Source organism: Ursus arctos, unplaced genomic scaffold (assembly GCF_023065955.2).
Source record: "Ursus arctos isolate Adak ecotype North America unplaced genomic scaffold, UrsArc2.0 scaffold_21, whole genome shotgun sequence".
Taxonomy (NCBI): Eukaryota; Metazoa; Chordata; class Mammalia; order Carnivora; family Ursidae; genus Ursus; species Ursus arctos.
Genome location: NW_026622886.1, coordinates 14471435 through 14488837, shown reverse-complemented (window position 1 = coordinate 14488837; position 17403 = coordinate 14471435). Strand labels below are relative to the sequence as shown.

Below are 17403 nucleotides of genomic sequence, written 5' to 3'. Positions count from 1 at the left end.
TGAAAGAAGCTGTTTATGTTTTCCTTAGCTTTTTGTTGAGTTCCTAAAATATTTTTGGAGTGAGATAGAGTTGAACAAGGTCTCCCAAATGTATAAAATGAAATCACCAAATCATATTTCCCTTGTCCGGGAAAAGGTCAATCTGATGAGTGGTTTTAAAACAATAACTTTTTATACTGAAAGTATTTTAGCAGAGATTTTATGAGTTTCTAACTAAAGTTAAATCTTATAATAATTCAGAATATAATTTACCTGTGGCAATCACCAACACAGGAGTAGTTTGCAAACTACTTGGTATTGTCAAATATACCAAGACATACTTTACCAAAAAAGACATCTTCTGTTTTACATGTGGAATTATGAAGTTGCAAGTTGATATTTTGTTTTGTTTTGAGGCATCACTTACACTTGAAGAAAAACAAAAATTAGCAAAAGAACAGGAGCAGGCACAGAAGTTGAAAAGCCAACAGCCTCTTAAACCCCAAGTACACACACCTGTTGCTCCAGTCAAACAGGTCAGAATTCATTTCGTTTGCATAATTTCAAACATACTTACTTTCAGGTTATACTTTTGTATAATTTCAAGCATACTGTACTGAAGAAGTAAGTATATAACTTATTCTACCTACTAGTGTTTGAGTAAAAATGTATTTCAAAGACTACTTCAATAATGCAGTTTCTAAGAGGTATGGGCAAAAGGATTTTCCAACAACTCAATAGCCTGCCTAATGTATAATGTTTTATGATAGTGATTGTTATCAATGATAGTGATAGTGAGTGGTTGTTACCAACCACTACCAATGAATAGAAGGGTTTCTTTAAAAATATTACGTTTAATAGTACTAAGTACCTCTCTTCTGTTCACCTTGAAATGATCAGGAATATTATGTTCATGCATTTATATATTTTTGAGCAAAAGCAGTTATAGTCAGGTCTGTAACTTGATTTAGGAATACTTACCCTATATGTCCTGACCAGTATTTATTTCCTGTTATGTTTCAGGCACTGTTTTAGGGTCCTGCTTGTAGAGAGTTTACACTCTTACTGGCTGCAGAAATAACTTTATCTTAAAAGCTTTCTTTAAATTATTTTTTGTTATTTCCTAATCACTAAAATTCTTTTTCCAAGAAAAATCTTAGTGGCCAAGAGGCAAAATAAAAAATATTTTGTAGGTACTTATATAAGAATAGAGAAAACAAATTTCTATAAAATTGTGATACAATTCAAAATATAAAGAGTATCCTTTTTGTAATACAGATCTATGGATGAGAAGAACACATTTCTATTTTGGGGAACGGTGGGGGAGGCCAGGATTTTGTTTAATTGGAATTCAAATTTAGTGTTCCCTGTCATCAAATTGGTTGCAGTTCGGTTTCATGTTCAGTGTTCGTGTTCAATTCAATGTTCATCTGTAAAAACCATTTTGTAAAGATATGTGGCCAACTGGATTTGGCCTTTGGGTTGTGGTTTGCTAACTTGATATAGATTGTTGAGCTTAATTCTAACTTGTCATTTATTGACTTTAACTAATTTAGAAATCTTGGAGATAAAGTAATTCCCTCATATTTTTCAGACTAAGGACTTGACAGACACGTTGATGGATAACATGTCATCCTTGACCAGCCTTTCTGTTAGTACCCCTAAAATTTCTGCTTCAAGTACCTTCACTTCTGTTCCTTCCATGGGGCTTGGCATGATGTTTTCTACACCAATTGATAATACCAAGAGAAATTTGACCAACGGCTTAAATGCTAACATGGGCTTTCAGACTTCAGGATTCAACATGCCGGTTAATACAAATCAGAACTTATTCGGTAGTCCAAGCACACCTGGAGTGACCAAGATGACACTGGGAACACCTTCCACTTTGCCAAACTTCAGTGCTGTGAGTGTTCCTCCTGCTGGTGCAAAGCCTGCTCAACAAAGACCCACAGATATGTCTGCTCTTAATAATCTCTTTGGCCCTCAGAAACCCAAAGTTAGCATGAACCAGTTGTCACAACAGAAACCAAATCAGTGGCTTAATCAATTTGTACCTCCGCAAGGGTCTCCAGGTATGGGCAGTTCAGTTATGGGAACACAGATGAACATGATGGGACAGTCTGCCTTCGGTATGCAGGCTAATCCTTTCTTTAACCCACAGAACTTTGCACAGCCACCAACTACTATGACCAATAGCAGTTCAGCTAGCAATGATTTAAAAGATCTTTTTGGGTGAGGTGTCTTGCTCTATTTTTGAAGAATTACTTCAATTTTAATCATGGGTGAGCTGATTTACATCTTTATATAGTTGGCTTGGAGGAACTACTTCTATGGGGAAGTGAATGGTTCTGTGACCGAAAACACCTTGTTTCCATGCCAGCATAGTAGTTGTATGGACTCCGAACAGCTGAGTTTTTAAAAGCATTGAGGATTTTTTTCCTCTTACCATCTCCTCTTCAAGTTTTTAAAAGACCCAACCCGTACCAATCTCGAAGAGAAAAAAGACACCTGAGTATCTTGAATAGCAGAATTTTTTAATCAAATGTTTATTTTAGCTTGTAAATCTTGGTTTATTTAAAAAAATTGAGTTGGTTAATGCAAGTTTCATATGTTAAATACTACATGGTACACAGTCTGCCTTTACAAGTCATTAGTCTTCATTTTAATGTGTGAAAAATCTTGATGCTATTGATTTGTTTGCATTTAGTATGACTGAGGTAATGATAAACTTAATGAAAAGGATCAGGTCACTTGCTTTTTCCAATCTTATTTACTTCTCAGATGAACTAATGTTCAATACAAAAGACTGAGCAAATACTGCAAAATTTTACTTTAATGTTGATTTCATTGGTTCAAACTGAAGACATTATTAACCATCTTAAATGCAAACTAATCATTGTAAATTATATTTTAGCATGGTCTGCCTCAAATAGTAATGTATTTTTCTGCATTTATTTGGATATATTTAGAATCACTTTCTTTCCTACTGTATCACAGACAGAAGAATATGTACTGATTTGTACAGATATTTGACAAAGCCCTCTGACATGATTTCCCTGACTCTTGCCTTCATATTTCATTTGGAATTCAAACTTCTGAGGTAGCCGCATATATGAATTGCATTTTCAAAAGGATATTTGTAAGAAACTATATTTAATGAGTAAACTTTTGAAATTTCTGCTGTATTGTTTCAAATGTAATAAACTTTACTTCTCTAAAAATGAGCAGTTGTATCTTCTCGCTACCAACAGATTAATTTTCAGTTTATCATGGTAAAAGTCTGACCTCATCAATTACTGCAACTCAAGTTTAATTGTTTTCTAGACGTTTTAGGAACCTTTTGTTTGAACATTTTTGTGTCCACAATTAGCCATTTTTAGGAAAGAAAGACAAAATTCTTCTAACAGGGAACATGCTTAATTTTTTAAAGCCTTTCTCTGATACATTTTCTTTGATGTGCTGATTGTTCAACCACAGAGCCTTATGCTGTAAATGTCACTTGTATTTTGTTTAAATTATATTCTACCATTATGTGATAACTTAAAAATGATCTTTCAGAGAACTATATATGCATTATAATTGCTGCCATAGAGTTTGTGGTTTTTAAATCTCTGAAACCAGCAATCATTTAAAATAAATCATATGAAGTTTAGTGTGTCATTGATATATATATATATATATATATACACACACACACACACACACACTAAAAACATACATTGAATATACATTACTTGATTATAAAATGTAATTTGGTGATAGTATTGCTGGCATTATTCAGTAAGGGGGTACTTTAAAAAAATAAAAGGTTAGCTTTAACATCTGCTTTCTGTATGAGCTGTACTTTGTTATTTATATGGTTTTAGAAAAAAGATTCATAGGAATGTTGACGAAACTTATCTAAGAAATGAAAGGCACTAAGAAAAGCAAATGTTTCTGTCAAATACATTCACACCTTGACCAGATTATCTGTCTTGTTTGTAACACAATATTAATATTTCTCTTGAGAAAAGTTCACATATGGAATAAATGCCTAAGGTTGAAGAATTTCCTTAGTAACAATTTAGTAGTCACTGTTTATTAGGAAATTGCTTTTTATTTTGTAAAATAACTGGATGTCAGTGTTGAGCTCCTAATTAGAAGGAAAGCTGAATGTAACAACATATAATTTGAACTTCTAAATATAAAGATAGATTATTTGAAAAATACATAATTCTTAGGTAATTTTCACATCTTGAAATTTGCTAATTCACTGAGGTAATGGTGCTACATTTTTAGAATTTTTTTCCTACATGTTTTCTGTTTTCTTGAAGATGTTTTATCTAAATCATTTCCATCAGTTGAACTGTTACCATTGCTTGTTGAAAAATTACATCTGAGGGGTGCCTGGCTGACTGTTAATCTCAGGGTTGTGAGTTTGAGCCCCACATTGGGCATACAGCTTACTTTAAAAAAAAAAGAGAGAAGAGTAAGAAAGAAAAAAGAAAAGAAAAAGAAGAAAAGGGAAGAAAAGAGAAAAAAGAAAAGAAAGAGAAAGAAAGGAGTGAGGGAGGGAGGGAGAAAGGAAGAAAGGAAGGGAAAGAAATTACATCTGAAAGAAATATAGTGCCATTTTTAGGCTTGTATTTCTATGTGAACAAAATTTTCAAAATATTAGATCACTTTAAAATTATTTCAGGTATTGACAGCATTTAAGCCCTTGTGCTTAGAGTAGAAAGTTGGTGGGTTAAAAAGTACCTATGGACAAAAATGACAAGAAAGATTCCCTTTATTTGGGTTGGTTCCTTATTCTAATGCTGAGATGTGTGAGAAGATGTATGAAAGGAGATGGAAAATGGACTGTGTATTGGGTGGTTTTTGTTATTATTTTGGAATGCTTATAACTCACCTTTTCACCTGAACAAGTTGAGGAAGTAGGTTTTATTTTTTTGACCTGTAAAATACCTCACGTGGTTGCTTTTACAAGATTAAAAGAAAAGGTATATGTGAAAATACCTGATAGAGGCACAGAGTATGCACCAAATAAATTTTAGCTTTGATAAAAATCTCCATATTAAGTTGTGATTTATGCTTTGTGATTTACTGATCTTGAAATAATTTTTGAGCAAAATGAATCTGTAAGAATTTAAACTATGTAGGATTTTAAGAGATCCTCTATGTTGGTGGCTTTCAAACTAAATATCTTACGCTGCAAACCAGTATAGAAAACGTACCTGAAACAAAAGTTTCAGAAAACGTCTTTAATACATGTGACGTATTCTGATTTTTTTTATTCTGTCCTGTTCATCAAAGAAACCCCCCCCCACAAATCTTTACAATCTCTAAAAAAATTTCATGATGTAGTTTGAATAAAATGAATAATTCAGCCCTTTTTCCAAGCAGTTGTAGAAATAGAGGACCAGATACTTATATGGCCTAACCCAAGGAGGTCAGAGCCAGGAATAGAAGCTAGATTTTTTTTTTCCCTAACCTGCGATCTGATGCTCTATACCATGTTGCATCCTTTATATCCTTTATTGTACGAATTCTTCTGGAATTGCTTTTGTTGAGACTATTCTGTGTAGCAAGTATGTGTTCAGTACTCATTTGAAATCGTAAGTTTATTTATGGTGGAAAAAAATTGGCACTGAACAAGAAGGAGATGACAAATGTTCTGTCAAAATCGGCCTCTCCTTCTCTGAATTGTGGGTGAGGAGGGCTGGGGGAGCCGGGTTAGCAGTGCTTGCAGTACCCAGATATGTAGCAGAATTAAAGTACATAACCTTGAGGAGGGGGGGTGTAGTGGGAAAAACCATTTCACCGAAATGGAGTGTGTTGGATATTAGAAACCTTTTCTGTCCAAAGCAGCCAAGTGTCTCCAGCTACCCAAGAGAGGGTGCAAGCCATGTATGTAATTTAAAATCTTGTAGTAACCTCATTAAAAAAAATAGGTGAAATTGTTGATAATATACTGTAACTGAATAGAGCCAAAGTATTTCTAACATAGAATTGATAGAAAATTTAATGAGCTATTTTATGTTTTGTTTTGTATCTAGTCTTTGAGCTCCAGTATGTATTTTACACTGAGCACGTCTCAATTCAGGCTAGTTACATTTCAGGTACTTAGTAGCTATGTGTTGCTAGTTGCAACTGTATTACATAGTGTAGGTGTATATAGAAGCTAAGTAGCCATAAGAGTGAACCATGGCAGTTAGCTTAACTATCTCCCAGCTCCAAACCCATCCTTTTCTGCCCTGCTTTGCGATGCTGCAGCCGGACCTGATAAACTTGTGTCTTTCGACAGCTTAGCAGAACATTAGGCTTCATTGATAGAGGGCCCTGAAGTAACACTGCAAAGCAAGAGCAGCAAGAAGACACTTCACTTCTGGGTCCAAGTTCTCGGTTTTAATTCACAATAGGAGCTCAGCAGCCCCAGCAGGAGAGTTCCAGCTGTGTCCCAGTGAGGCTCTCCCAACCTTACTGTCCCTTTGGAGCAGCTCCAGTGGGCTGCTTCTGTGACAGCTCAGCCATTCCCTCAGGCAGCTCTCTTTAGTTCCTTATTTTTTTCACTTTCTCTCAGCCTAGAGGTAGTAGCTGCTTTTTTTCTGCAACTGCTACTTCTGTATTCTAAGGTTAGAGTTCTCTTGTATCCCTTTAATAAGCTAACCACCTTCTGCTATGTAACAATTATTTTTAAAATTTCCCCATTCAAATACCTGGTGTGGATTCTCTCCTGACCTCACCCTCACTGATGGACTCCTGAATCTATGCCATTTTATTTTAAAATTTTAAAATATTCAATTTTTTTTATTGAACTATGAAGTTGACCCAATGTTACATTCGTTTCAGGTATACAACTTAGTGATTTGACAACTGTTGTTACTAAGCCATTTAAAAATGGGGCCATATGTTATATATTTATGCTGCTAGCAAAAGTGATAATGGGTTTGATTATATATACCTAGCCTGTATTAAAACTTTCCTTCCTAAAAGTTCTTTTGAAATGTGCTCATAGTGGAAATATAGTTTAGCTACTTTAATTATACCTATTTGATGCAGTTCCAATTTTTATCTTTTTCCTTCTTCTTTTTGTTTATGTTCCTTTGTTGGTGGCCTAGGCTGGTAGGAGAGTCAGCGTTTGGCTTCCATATAAATAAGTCAGTGAGACTGGGACTTTAATGTCTAGGGTTTGAAGGTAGGAATCAACATTCATACAGGTCTCTTCTAAGTCTCTGTCCTTAAGCTTGCCAGTTTTTCTAAATGCAATGATCAAATGAAAGTCCAATTCAGGGCATTTTCAGGGGCACACTAGGAGCATACAGAGTGCATAGGACTTTGGAGCCAGATAAAGTTGGGGTATTTTGGGGTACGCTTTTTAAAAAATTTCAAGCTAAAACAATAGCATTCATGCTGTATGGAGGTGGCGTGATTTATACATTTGTTCATGTGTTGAAACAGATCCATACTTGTTTTAAGAAAATCTTGTCTCTAACAGTAGCTACTCTTATGATCACTATTGTGAAGAGGGGGAAAGGCCTCTCCCTGAAGCAGTAGCCTCATTAGACTGTTCACTTTCAGAAGGGATGTCCTCTCTCCCCCAGGACCATTGATTATATATGCACATGCCCTTAATCAGCAAAAATATCCGTGCCCCAGGTGCTTGTCAGAGAACAACCTCTAACTCTATTGCCCAACGTTCAGAATCTCATTTTTGAGAAATGTTTATGGAAGAGGCCAAAAAATTGAGGAATCTAGGTCCATTTCTCTAGAAATTGTGAATGAAATTAAGCCCTCTATGGAGACCTTTGTGTCTGGGGCACCTTTGGCTACACATCAAGTTCCTTTACCACACTTAGCTTTGGACTGTATTGTGAAACTTAAATTCATGCCAGAGATGACACTGGTTCACTCTAAGATATAATAGCTTCTTTGAGAACCCATAGGAGAAATTTCAGGTTTCAGTTCAGGAGTAAATGAGCTTCTAAGTAACTGGTTTGTGCTTATCTTTGAAAGAATGTTTCTGAATAATGTAACAAATCACATATTAACAGCTAGGAAGTTCCACCAAATTTGCAGTCTACTTGTAGCAAATGTATGGTATATTAATAGTATGCACTGTTTAGTGTTTGCTTTCTGGTTCTACCTGATTTTTTAAATTCTTCTTTCTCCTTTGTTCTGATTTCCTTTTTTTTTTCCTTTGCAGTTTTGTATCATTTCTTTAGAAATTCTCATTTTGGAATAAGTGTATAAATAACTATATGGAATGAATGAGTTTAAATATTGTCTCTTTTACTAGCTGACCACAATAAGTTTTCCCAGCCATAAAACGAGGATCATGCTTTACAGGCTTATTAGGATTAAATGAAGTAAATGTGTGTGAAGTACCTGGCAAGACTCCAGGCACGTAGTAGGTGCTATTCCTCATTTTCCTAATGATGGACATAGGCTTCTAAAATAATATTTGTTTGATGAAGAACAGAGACCTCGCCTAGCATGGTTTCAATACAGCCTTCAAAAAATAAGCCAAAAAATAGGTTATAGGTTTGGCAAAGTGAGATTTCTGGGACACAAATATAATGAGATATAGGCCTTGCTCTCAAGGAGTTTGCACTGGAGTTATAAAGATAGCTGAGTAAGCAGACCATTACAGGACAGTAACGTGACAGATCTACATAGGAGACAAGTCCAACCTAGACTAGGAGTGTGGAAGCCTTCCTCAAGAGATAGGACATGAAGTCAGCCTTGCATGCCCCCCCCTTTTTTCCCCCAACAGTGCTTGCAGTGATTTATTTATGCCACCTTTTTAAAATTGTTTTTGATGTTATCATATGATTACTTTAGGGATCACATTTCCCCAAATTAAGTTGTGTACACTGAAGAGGGGAATAGTGAGCAGGGTTTTTGGAATTTTAGGATTCTATGAAAATGCTTGAATTATGGAAAGTCTGATTAAATGACTTTGATTACCAGGAAAAGTGGAATTAACATTGGCTGCTTAAAACCTTCCATATTAGATGAACCCAGGGATGACAGGGCAAGGAGCAAGTAAGTGAGCTTTAATAACCTTTTTGGCTAATTTATGTTTCATTCATTTCAGAAATTTAAGAATTTGTACTTGTGGGTACAATAAAGGTATACCAAATAGGTAAGTAAATCTATTCCTTTAAAATTACAGTGGCTGGTTTCCAGGGGGAAAAAAAAATGTCTGGCAAAAATGTATTTAGTCTATAAACTACCAGAAGATGTCACTGTCTCCCAATTAATGGTCTATTCCATTGACACTTTTGCAGGTACGTTTTTTTGAACACCAGCAGGCTGTGATAGATTGATAAGAATATTTGTCTTCTAGTATTGAATTTATGAGAAGGATAGGACCTCACAAGAAGTACGCATCCAAGGTTTGTAGGTTTGTTTCATCTTGATTCTTTATGCCCTAAGTATGAACCCTGTTAGCCACTCCATTTATTGAAATTATGTGGACACTCTGGGTTCCATCTGTACTTGAAAAGTGAAGGTGGTGAAAAATTCTTCAAAATATCCTCTCTGATCTTGATTTCTGCTCACATTTTCAGGTCGTCTTAGTATGATGCAACTGCATTTGCTAATTTATCAGGTTGTCTAGGTTATTTTGGCGTTGGGACACGACCTAAGGTATTGAATCTTTTTTTCAAGTCACCATTCATTGTGTGTAAGGCAGAGTTGGAAAGTGTTTCCATGGATGAAATGAACCAGTATTTCCCTAATTACTTACAAATGGGGACATCAGACTGAGTCTGAACCGATATATACTCAGGAGTGTCCAGACAATAGCACATGTTAAAGAAAAACAAATTATCTTTATAGCCAGAAAACTGACTTGAGAGTTGATAATTAAGTGTCTTGTGCTGGGGGCTGTGGGGAATGGGATTCTCCGAGATGAAATGATAAATAATTTGTTAAAGGCATCCAGGGACAGCCAGCAGATGAATATATGAGTATGATTTCTTGTGCAATTCTGCCCAGTACCTCAAAAGAGCTAAGTACGTCATTGATCTTCTCCGTGCTGTTGGCTTCAATAGTAAAGTGGGTTAGTCTGCCCAACCTGGTCCTCTAGGTAGTTACAGGGATCAAAGAAGCAGTTAAGAATGAAGTTAAAAGTGCTTCATAAATATAAGGAATTGTCATGAGTAAATTCTTCTATGAAAAATGTGAAACACTTAGAAATTATTCCATGCTATGTGGACATCCTGCCTTTCTATATTTTGATTATTTGACCTTCTTTTAAATTTTCATTAATTGGGGAAAAAATTAATGACACCTAATACTTAGGCAGTTGCAATGATGAACCAAAAATAGAATTGGATATGTTTCCAGGGTGTCCATGTAGTAGCAAAGTATATGGAGATGTATTTTATTTTATAATGTTATAAAATTATATTCCTATAAATTATGAACATAAAGCCAAATTAATTGACTTCTAGTACCCAACTCACAATGAGCTGAAATAACGGGACCAACAATGCTTTATTGATGGACCTGAAGCAGCAGGGCCTAATGAACATTTTTAATCAGATAGGTTTAAATCCTGGCTCCACCACAAACTGTAACTTTGAACAAGTTAATTGAGTTTCAGCCTCAGTTTCCTGACTTGTAAAATGGAGATAATATCTATTTGGCCATTCTACTTTGTGTATATACTGTATCGTTCTACTCTGTGAGAATAAAATGATATCAAGAAACTCAAGTCAGAAAGTCAGATAAGGAAGCAATTACTATAGAATGGGCTAAAGGTTCCCATTAACCTTAGAAAGGATATCTTACCACACTTGGGTGGACAGTGGCAGTCTTAATCCAGGGGCTAGAACATCGGTGTTTCTATGTCAATTTCTCTTGATTTCACTATTGGTTGGCCCTACTTTTTGGTGGAACCTTTTAGTGAAAGCCAACAGCTGAGTGTGTAATTTCAAAAATCAGCACCTAGTTTTATTTATTTCTAAAATTTCCACAGTAGCTGAGCAAAGCTTACCTATAGTTAGGTGCTCAATGATGTATTTATTTCTTTATTTTTAATTAATTAACTTTTTAAAAAAGGATTTGAGAGAAAGAGAGTATGCACAAGAGTATGAGCAGGGGGGTGGGTGGACAGGGGGAGAGGGAGAAGCAGGCTTCCCACTGAGCAGGGAGCCCAACGTGGGGCTCAATCCCAGGACCCCAGGATCATGACTTGAGTTGAAGGCCAGCACTTAACCGACTGAGCCACCCAGGCACCCCTTTAATTTTTTATTTACATTCAATTTAATATATAGTAGATTGTGAGTTTCAGAGGTAGAATTTATATTTTTTTAGAGAGAGCACAAGGTGGGGGAGGGGCAGAGGGAGAGGGAGAGAGCGAATCCTAAGCAGGCTCCATGCTCAGTGTAGAGCCTGACTCGGGGCTTGCTGTCAAGACCTTGAGCTAGTGACCCGAGCAGAAATCAAGAGTCTGACGCTTTGCGGACTGAGCCACCCAGGCACCCCTCAATGACATTTCAAAGGTACAAGGATTTTGAGTACACGTTTCCTGAGTTAAGTTAAAGGCAGTCTTCAGTATCCATAGTAGGGTTATAGGATCACACTGTACTGTGTACTGTGGTATTACAAGCTTAGGAAATGGGTGTAAGGACCTACCCCCAGATCTCCACATTTTACTAGTCAGGTTGCCTTGGGCAAAACTGAGTCTTGATATCCATATGTGTACCACAGGGCTGTTGTGAGAATCAAATGAGATACTTGAAATTGCTTTGTATATAACCTTGACTATTAATAAAAGAATGAATGTTAAATATGGAAGTGTGATAAAAAATCATTTTATATACATTCTGATTAGTACTGATATTTATCAACAATATAGTTTTAAATTGTAAAAGGTTGAGAGAAGTCCTGGAAAAAATAGAAATTTTTATGCTGGTCTCAGTATGTAATGGAGGATGGGTAGGAGGAATGTGGAATTGGAGTGGAGAAAGGGATTATTGGCGGGACAAGCTGGCACAGAATTCAGGAGAGAAGGGACCTCAAGATGATTAGTTTTCTTCATTACCTTTGTTTCCTTATGAGGTTTCTTTTCTGTTTTCTTTTTTATTTTATTATTATTATTTTTCTTTATGTTGTGTTAGTCACCATACAGTACATCATTAGTTTTTGATGACCTTATAAAGTTTCTTATCTGAAAAGGTGAATAACTTGGTTATTAGCTCTAAGCCTGGTTAAAATTCTCCACCTAACACTTTGATTGGATTTGATGGAATTATGTTCTTGAATAATTCTCTTCAGATTGTTTGACATTTGTTTGCTTACCCCTCCCCCCCATCCCAGGTAGTTTGGAATGTTGGCTCATAAGCAGCCCATGAGCTCTACTCTTTTCACTGTGGGGGACTAGAAATCCTACCTGTCATTACACTGGACAGTCAGGCTTGCCTGTAGGGTGTAGGTAGAGGCAGTCTTAGCATTATAGGATTTGGGTTTTAAGGCATTGCAATAGTCAAAATTCTTTATCCATGAGGAGCAGAAGCTGTCTTAACTAGAGTAGGTTGCAAAAGGTCAATTTGTTATAAGGGTATGGGTATTTCATGAAACCCAAGAGTAGAAGGACAGCTGGGTCTAGACAGACAGGAACTGGAAGGCCATTACAAGCAGAGACATTCCCTGGCAAAATTTCATTCTGTTTCATTCCTCTCTTTGCCAGACCAGTGTTCTCTGCATCTCCAGTCCACAGGTGAATGTAGCCACTCCATAGTTACAGCCCTGGGGTCCTGCACAATGAACTAGCAGTCTTTCAATTCCCAAGTTAAATTACCAGGAGAATCTGGCATCTGACCACCTCAGTTTGGCTTAGGAGCCAGCAGTGGTCAGGGGAGATAGGAAACATTATAGAGTATACAGAGGCCTAGCACCATAAAAGGGGCCAAAGTTCCCTGAGAATGAGGAATTGCCATTATCTGGGCAAGTATTTCTAAAGAGATCTTAGTTAATATTTTCTTTAAGGGAAGAGACTTGTTTGGTACAGGATGATGCCAGGAAGTCATCTAATACATGCCGATGGCTGGAATCTTTTCTAATAAACATTCAGTCTGCATATCCCAAAACAAACCAAAGCTTTTGTTTCGTGGCCCTCAGGGGGTTCTGTTCTACACATCATTTCTTGTATCTTTACACTATTTGCTATTTGAGATGGGGATCCAATGTTTAACACCTGAATTATATAAAGTTCAAGATCGTCACTCTGGCTCTGTTTTCCACCACATGACACACTCACCCAATTCTGAAAGTTGGGATGCCATTTTCTCAGATGCCATTTTCTCTCTCTTTGCTCCTACATTTTTTTCTCTTGTTTGCCTCACTTTCTCATCCGTGAAAAGTAACACTACCACCTCCCTCATCTAGGAAGCCCTCTCTCACTCCCCATTGGCAAGCCAAATGAGGTGTCCTTGCCTGTGCTCCCATAACTCCATACATGGCACTCACTATGCTGCACGGACTCATTTCCTGGTTGGTTTGTTCCTTCAAGAGGCGTTTCACATTTCAGCCTTTCACAGTGCCTCAAAAGGGCCTGCCACGTAGTAGGCCTTCAAGAAAAACAACAAATAAATAAAATGAGCCTCAGTTCTTTAAAGCCTGGCTTTATATTCTCTTGTCTCTATTATCAACAGTTCTAGTGTGGAAGCTAAAAGTACAGGCTCTGATGCCAGAATTCCTCGGTTCATCTCCCATCTCTGCTTAGTTTCTTTGTTGTGTGCTCTTGAGCAAGTTTACCTGACCTCTCTGTGCCTCTGTTTCCTCATCTGTAGATGGCACAGTAATGGTACCTCCCTCAGAGGGTCATTGTGGGGGTTACATGAGTTGAGTGCTTAAAGTCTGAAACTACTACTACTACTACTACTAGAAACTACTCCAGAAAGGTTCATTATTACCATTATCAACCATCTAAATCACCACCAAGAAACTTTTGTAGACTTCTCTGTGTTCCATGAACAACATGAAAGCCAATTCTTTAGGTGTGGTTAGTGTTTTCAGAAAGGTGTTTATGTGGTCTCTGTCTGGTACTGCTTCCATGGTGTGCTCTAAGAGATACGTACTCTAAGAGTATCTAGGGACTGAGAAGTGGGTTAGAAGTTCTACCAGTGGATGCTTTCTGTAGCGAGAGAGTGTGCTTATCATATTGTGATTATATTTGCTTTTGATGCATGAGCAAGCTTTTTTTGGAAACTTGGTGGGGTGATCGGATGTGTGATGTCCTGGGGTCTTAGCATTCTCAGCCTTGACGGTTTGTGGGTGGCAAGGTTGGTGGCCAGAAACTGTCCTTTTAAGAGCACAGGACTGACAGGAATTTTTGTGGAAACTGACAGGCTGCTTCTAAAATTTATATGGAAATGTAAAAGACTTAGAATAACCAAAACAATTAAAAAAAAAAGAATAAGGACTTTCATTCCTGAATTTCAACACTTTTATTAAACTACAGTTAGGGCAGTGTGATACTGGAATAAGGCCGGACATGAAGATCAATAGAAAGAATTGAAGGTCAAGAAATAGATCTTTATGTTCAAGTGGTTTTTTGACAAAGGTGCCAAGGCAATTAATCCAGGATAGATTTTCTAACAAATGGTGCTGGGACAAGTGGATATCCACATGAAAAATGATGAATTTAGTTGTGTACCTCACACCATATATAAAAATGAACTCAGAATGATCATGGACTTAAATGTAAGAGCTGAAACAATGAAACTTGTAGAGGAAAAAATAGGAGAAAATCTTGAAGACTTCAGGTTAGTCAAAGATTACTTAGGTATATAAACAAAAGCACAGTCTATAAAAGAAAAAATGGAAATTTGAGCTCATCAAAATTAAACATTTTTTGTACTTCAAAATATAGCATGAAGAAAATGGAAAGGCAAATGGCAGACCAAGAAAAAATATTTGCAAAACACATATGCTGAAAAAGGATCAAAAACATAGACACTTCGATAATAAGACAGAAATCTCATTTAAAAAATGGTGAACATACTTGAACAGAAATTTCACCAAAAAAGACATAAAAATGGCTAATAAGCACATGGAAAGGCGGTCAAAGTCATTTAGTCATCAGGGTAATGCAAATTAAAACAATGAGATATCATTTCATACACACTAGAAGGGTTATAGTAAAAAAGATAGCAAATATTGGTGAGGATGTGCAGAAGTGGGAGCCCTCATAAACGATGGTGGGCATGTAAAATAATGCAGCAACTTTGGAAAATAATTTGGCAGCTTCCAAAAAAGTTAAACATATACCTATGATATGACCCAGCAATTTCACTGCTGGTATTTACCCAAGAGAAATGAAGAGATGTGTCCATGCAAAGACTTACACGGGTATGTTCTTAACAGTTTTGTACATAATGACCTGAAATTGGAAACAACCTAAATGTCCATCAACAGGTCAATGGATAGGTAAGTCAACAATCATGTGGTGAGTCCATATACTGAAATATTGCACAGAAAAGAAGGAACAACTACTGATATGAATGTGACTTGGACAGACCTCAAAATTACTATACTAAGTGGAAGAAGCCAGACGTAGGAGAGCATATATTGTATGATTCCATTTATATGAAGTGTCCATAAAAGACAAATCTATAGAGATAGAACATAAATTAATGGTTGCCTGGGACTGGGAGTGGGGGTGGGAGATGGGGATTAACAGTGAATATAAGGGATGTTTTTGGGGTGATAGACACATTCTATCTGCTTTGTGCTTTAGTGTAAGCACACAATAACCACCATATTGCACAGTTTGGTGAATTTACTGAAGATCATTGTCCACTTGAAATGGATGAACCATATAATATACAAAATATACCTTAGTAAAGTCAGAGGAGGCTATGTGGAGGGTGTGACGGGGAGGAGAGAGAGACACAGAGACAGGTAAGAATAGCTGGATCCAGGCTGTTTGGATCTGAAACCTGGTGAGTCTAACCTCTTTGCCTTAGTTGCCTGTTAGTGAAATCGGGAAAAATCAGTTACTAATCACAAAGCAGTGTTGGGAAGATTGTGATCATACATGAAGTCTGCTTAACAGAATTTATACTATAGAGAGAGCTCGATAAAATATTCGCCATAATAATATTTATTATTATATTAATTATATTATTATTATTATTAATCTACCAAGGATCCAGCTCTGATTTAGGTAACTTAAGTCAAATCTTGAAGAATGGGACTGCAGCTTGCAAATGGCAGTGACCAGTCCTGTGGACATGACTTTTGGGGAATTTGAGAGCCTACAGCACAGCATCTGTCAGGCACATGCAGGCTGGGAGATTGGAGCACGGGAGCTTTGCAGATAAAAGCTGCTTCTTCATGGCAGCATCGTTTACAGAGGTGTCACCTGCTGCCTATAAACGTGGGAGCAACATGTGATGTTTTAACCCCAGTCCAACAACCCTTTAGGTTTTACCCCACTATCTTCCAGGTCCTACTGGGGCAGAGCACAGGTGATTGGGGGGCATGGAGGAGGGACACCTTGTCTATGAGGGGTACTAGAGGAAGAGATGTCTTGGTGAGACTTAAGAATCCCCTGACATTTCCCAGATGAAGGGTGTGGAGAGTTACCCAGGCAGAGGGTACAGCTTGAGCAAACCCCAGAGGCCGTATGGAGCTTGATGAATTCAGTGAAGGGCTGCTCTGAAGAGCAGAGTGACAAGAAACAAGGCTGGGGTCCCATGGAGGGCCTGTGAGCCATGATAAATGATAAAGAAGTTGGATTTCTCCTGAGGACAGTGAGGACCAGGGAAGAGGTCTAAGTGAGTACTAGGACCAGCTCAGATACCTCCAGTTAGGCGGCCCCGATGACATCTCCACACTACACCTTGAGAGATACTGCTCTGTTGATCAGGAGCAAATAAATTTCTTCCTAGGTACTTGCATTTAGCACCCTGGAGTGCAAGTGTTCCTCCAAGGACCACATCCACACTAGTGTCTGGGGGAAAAACTGTTTCATGGCTCCCACGAGGGGCACATGAGGCATAATGTGGTGGCTGAGAGCCTGTCTGTAAGGCTAGACCTCAGAGAAGCAGAGGACTTGCAAATGCTTCATTCACTTCACCCCGGGTGTCTGCTCTGGCTGACAGCCCATTAATAAGCCCCAGCGGCTGAGGGGCAGGTATTGTGCTGGTTACTATAGCATCACCTTGGAAAGGATCACTCAGTGAGAGCTTCGGGCTGAGTGAGGCAGGAGGGGGATGCGGTCAGAAGCAGCAGGAGGGGCTGGAGAGAGGCTGCAGTTGCTGTTGCTGGTCTCAGGACACCTCGTGGGCTGGAGCCCACTTGAGCCTCTCCAGCTGCAGCCCCAGGGAGGGAGTGAGGCTGCGCTCAGCCCGAGAGTGGCTGCCTGAGACAGTGCCACAGGCACTGCTGAGCTTGTAGCTTTCAAGGGACTGAACTCCCAGCCAG

The 17403-nt window shown here is 37.8% G+C and overlaps 1 protein-coding gene across 3 annotated transcripts in view; it reads left to right on the top strand.

The window, feature by feature from the left end:
* Positions 1 to 3203, top strand: part of SCYL2 (SCY1 like pseudokinase 2) — a 58963-nt gene extending 55760 nt beyond the window's left edge. For 2 of the 3 annotated variants that reach the window (XM_026499825.4, XM_057316330.1), the window contains 2 exons: positions 396 to 515; positions 1574 to 3203. In XM_026499825.4, coding sequence (XP_026355610.1) covers positions 396 to 515; positions 1574 to 2218 — 765 coding nt within the window. In that variant the 3' untranslated portion in view covers positions 2219 to 3203. The remainder of the gene's footprint in view (positions 1 to 395; positions 516 to 1573) is intronic. The other variant, XM_044384488.3, reaches the window with a different exon arrangement.
* Positions 3204 to 17403: the final 14200 nt, after the last annotated feature.